Below are 4,333 nucleotides of genomic sequence, written 5' to 3' on the forward strand. Positions count from 1 at the left end.
TTAAGTTGTCAATGGTGTTGTTTGGGATTGTAAAATGTTGGTAATGTATGCTGAAGTACTGTATGTGCCAATGTTGTGTTTTAACATCAATAAAAATCAATGTTTTGATTCTTTCTCATTGTGTTTGCAAAATAACATCAATTAGCAAGAGAAATAACATCTAATTTAGCTAATGACAAGTACCACATAACAAGTACCAATTTACCAAAAGACAAGTACTAATTAAAGCAATTCATTGTTCGTTACAAAAGTACCAAATTACCAAAAGACAATACACTAGATTGTTCATTACATTAACACCAAATACCAAATAACATTGTTCTAAAGACAAGTAACACAAACCAAAAGACAATAAACAGAATCACATTCAAGGACCACCATTTCCAGTTTTTGCTTTCTTCTTGCTACCTTTACCACTTGATTGCTTGTTGGCACCTTTACCACTTGCTTGCTTTCTTTTCAACCCTTCACCTCTAGTTGGGCAACCCCTTACATTATGACCATATATTCCACACCTTGAACATTTAATACTTGTACCCTTCTTTGACAGCTTTCCTTTATTAACCATGTCATCTTTTTCTTCAAGTGATTTCCTCCTGTTCTTCTTAGGACGACCTGCAGTTGGAATTTTTTTTGGACATACCAAAGTTGTTGGTACTGGAGACTTGACCCACTCAGATTTGCCTTTCACAGGGTTAATGGTATGTGAATAAGTTTGTTCCCAAGTAGATAACCAATAAACAGGATGAACATTTGACTCTAAAACAACATCTTGACTATAAACAGACATGTTCAACATTGCAGCTACTGCATGCTTACAAGGCATGCCTGTAAGCTCCCATTTTCTACAGCTGCAAGTTCTCAAAGTCATGTCAACCACACATTGGTCATGATGATGACCATTCACCTGATACTTATCATCCCCATTCCAAATAACATCACATTTCATTGCTTCTTTCTTTATGTTGTCAAACATCTTAGTGGCAGCTGGTGTAAGTGGCCCTTTAGACTTTGAGATTGTTGTTCTAACATTAGCAATTCTTTTCATCAAATATGTTCTGATATACTCCAAAGCAGTAATGATTGGCTTGTCTCTAGCCTCACATAGCCATCTATTTAGCACTTCACAATGATTGTTTAACAATATGTCTGAATGTGCACGCCCTATGGGACAGTATATTTAAAACTTTAATAAAATGCAACTGTAAATGGTACCAAACTATGAATTTAAAGGAAATAAAGACCAATTTTACCTGTAAAATGACTTCTTGCCCATTGTGCAGGTTGTATTTTAGAAAGATACAGATGTGCAGGTTCACTAAAATCTTTAAACTCAGCCATTCTCCTTTCAAACTGAGGTACAGTGGTGGCACTTGCACAAGCCCACAAATGATTCTTATATGCAACCCCACTCCAATACTTCTTCATATTCTGTTGAATGTGCCTCAAACAGAATCTATGTTCAGCCACAGGAAAAACTTTACCAACAGCAGCTATTAGTCCCTGTAACCACAGTATAACCATAGTATATAAATTAGACATTAAAAACTAAGTAATATATGACATAAATTAGACATGGTATTAATGGTACCTTCTGCCTATCACTTATGAAAGTGAAATTGGACATCTCAGTCAAATCCAAGTCTCTAGCCAATAATTCAAGAAACCACAACCATGAACTGTAGCATTCTGATTCCACAATTGCATAAGCAAGAGGGTATATTCCATTATTGGAGTCAAGACCAACAGCTGTTAACATAAAACCACTAGCTGGTTCTTTCATAAAAGCTCCATCCAAACCAAGAAGATCTCTTCCAATAGCATTAAAACCTCTTTTCAATGGACCCAAACATATGTAAATCCTTTTGAACACTCTTGTCATTGATGATGGTGTATCACAATCTTCTACCTCAAGCTTAACAGTGCTACCAGGGTTAGACCTTCTCAGTTCAAGTATATAATCTCTTAGTTCTCCATATTGATCCATGTAGCTTCCCTTTATCAATTGTCTGGCTTTTTGAAGTGCCCTAAAAGCTTTATGTGGATGTATTTTGACCTCCAAATCCTTCTCTAATTGGGCTTTCACTGCTTTCACTGGGATTTCTGGGTTTGTTTGTAAATGATCAACCAACTGTTTAGAAAGTAATTTTGATGTACATTGCCTAATGATTCTTGATTCAAAACAATCATGCCGATCTCTGTATGTTTTAACCACCCATGTATCTGCATTAGGTTCCTTGGACACATGTAAAACCCAGTCACATTCAATGTGCTTTGCCCTATGATGTGATTTTTTATTCTTATCTTTATTGGGTGTAGTGGGTGTATTTGTCTTTTTCCCTTTATTTCCCACCTTTAATTTGGTCCCACTAGTCTCACCTACCTTCACATCTTTTGAAGTTTGACCAGACTCTTTCCAAACAACACCCTCACACCTTGCCCTCACTCTAATCTTGTCATTTTTCACTATTACCAGATTCCTTCTACTCTCAACTGCATGCAAATTTATTGCTTCTGTAACCTCTGCCTTAGTTCCAAACTCTTGACCATGAATGAACCTAATAGTACCAACTCCAATTGGTCTTTCCTGCTCTTGTGCCTTCAATTGTTTAATTTTTTTTTTCCTCATAAAACCAGGGTCATCCTCATCACCAATATCACTATCAAATTGATCAATACCAAAAACTTCATTATCAACATAGTCATCCTTTTGTGCTTCAGTAGGTTGTTTGGTTGAATTTCCCATGTATTCTACATCAATATCAATATTGTTTACAAATTCTCTCATGTCAACAAACTCATCAAATATATCATTCTCTTCATCTACAATAAACTCAGCATCATCTTCATCATCATCATTATCACTTTCAATTAATGCCTCAGGCTGATCATCTTCAACACCTTCTTCACTAACTACTGGAGCTTCACTAGAAAGGACCACTGGTTCATCATCTTCAACATTATTAGCTTCATCCCTAATTACTGAAACTTCACATGCAGGGTCCAATGGAACTTCACTAACTACTGGAACTTCACTAGATAGCACCAATGGTTCATCATCTTCAACATTATTAGCTTCATCCATTACTACTGGAACTTCACATGCAGGGACCAATGGAACTTCACTAACTGTTACTTCAGCTCCTTCTACAACTAGCTTCTTAGCAACTTTGCCTTTTTTACCTTTTGGTTTTTTCTTAACTGTTATTTCCTCTTCCTCAACTATCTCCTTTAGCACAAATTTACTTCTACCAGCTGGACTAACAAACTCAGGCACAATCACCTTTGGGTTGAGTTCATGTTCTGTGTAAACAGACATTTCCACAACCCTATTCTTCTTCCTACTTTCTTTGACATATTTAAGCATATTTCTAACATCATCATCTGAACCTAATGGTTCTAAACCAAAATCAAGGTCACTACCAGGCCTAAGAAAGTGATATACTATCACCTTGAAACCATCATATCCCAAGTCCTGAATGAGATGGTCAAGCTCATGTATTGAAAACATATCCATGTCAATAAAATCAATGTAACTTACTTTCCCATTCACATATTCCCTTCCTGGAGCATCAGTAAACTCTCCACCATGATGAATCTTTAGTGTAAACAGTAAATCATCACACCCTGTTACGAATAAAACACAAAATAAAATGTAAAAAATTAGGGTTTAAAATGATATCGAGTGTGAAATTACAGAACAAAAAATGCAATTAAGATACACAGATACTCACCGTAAATAAATCCAAGATCATAATCAGGATCTATAGGTCGAATTGTGTAATCCATCGAATACGAGCCTCAGGATCGTTAAAGAAGAACTTGACCTAATTTGGGGACGAGGAATAAAGAGTGAGGTGAAGTTTTGGGGGTTTTTATGATAGAAGAAGAAAATACAATGACAAAAATGCCCTCACATGACATGCACGTGATAAGGGGTAACGGTAGGTTTTGACAGAAAGTAGACGGGGGGACGAGGGCTGTACCCTTTTCATAGTTTGGGGACTCGGATTGCACAAAAAAAAGAAAAAGGACCGGGAGTCAAAGTCGATGTTAAGTTCAGGGACGAGGAATGAAATTTTGTCTATTTGAAGTGAGAAAAAAAACTGCACAGCCCATTCTGAGCTTGCTGCTGGCCGTGACCCCTTTTACACTCAAAGGGTGTTCTAATTTTTCTTTTAAAGCTCAAATCTAGTGTCAAATAAAATCCTAACTAAAGGCTAGGGTGTTGGTATATAGTTTGGGGTATTTCTCCTTGAGGTTTCATCACTTTGGAGCTTGCTTTCATCATCATATTCCAAGTTTGCTGCTGTCCAAATTCAGCACAATATCC

General features: G+C 36.6%; 1 protein-coding gene across 1 annotated transcript; it reads right to left on the reverse strand.

Moving 5' to 3' along the window:
* Positions 1–367: 367 nt before the first annotated feature.
* LOC139900490 (uncharacterized) lies at positions 368–3,789 on the reverse strand. Its single transcript, XM_071883258.1, has 4 exons — positions 3,735–3,789; positions 1,592–3,627; positions 1,254–1,503; positions 368–1,164 (listed from the first exon to the last, which is right to left on the reverse strand). The coding sequence occupies exons 1-4, from the start codon at positions 3,787–3,789 to the stop codon at positions 368–370; spliced, it is 3,138 nt and encodes a 1,045-aa protein (XP_071739359.1).
* Between the last annotated feature and the right edge of the window lie 544 nt (positions 3,790–4,333).

This window comes from Rutidosis leptorrhynchoides, chromosome 3 (assembly GCF_046630445.1).
Source record: "Rutidosis leptorrhynchoides isolate AG116_Rl617_1_P2 chromosome 3, CSIRO_AGI_Rlap_v1, whole genome shotgun sequence".
Taxonomy (NCBI): Eukaryota; Viridiplantae; Streptophyta; class Magnoliopsida; order Asterales; family Asteraceae; genus Rutidosis; species Rutidosis leptorrhynchoides.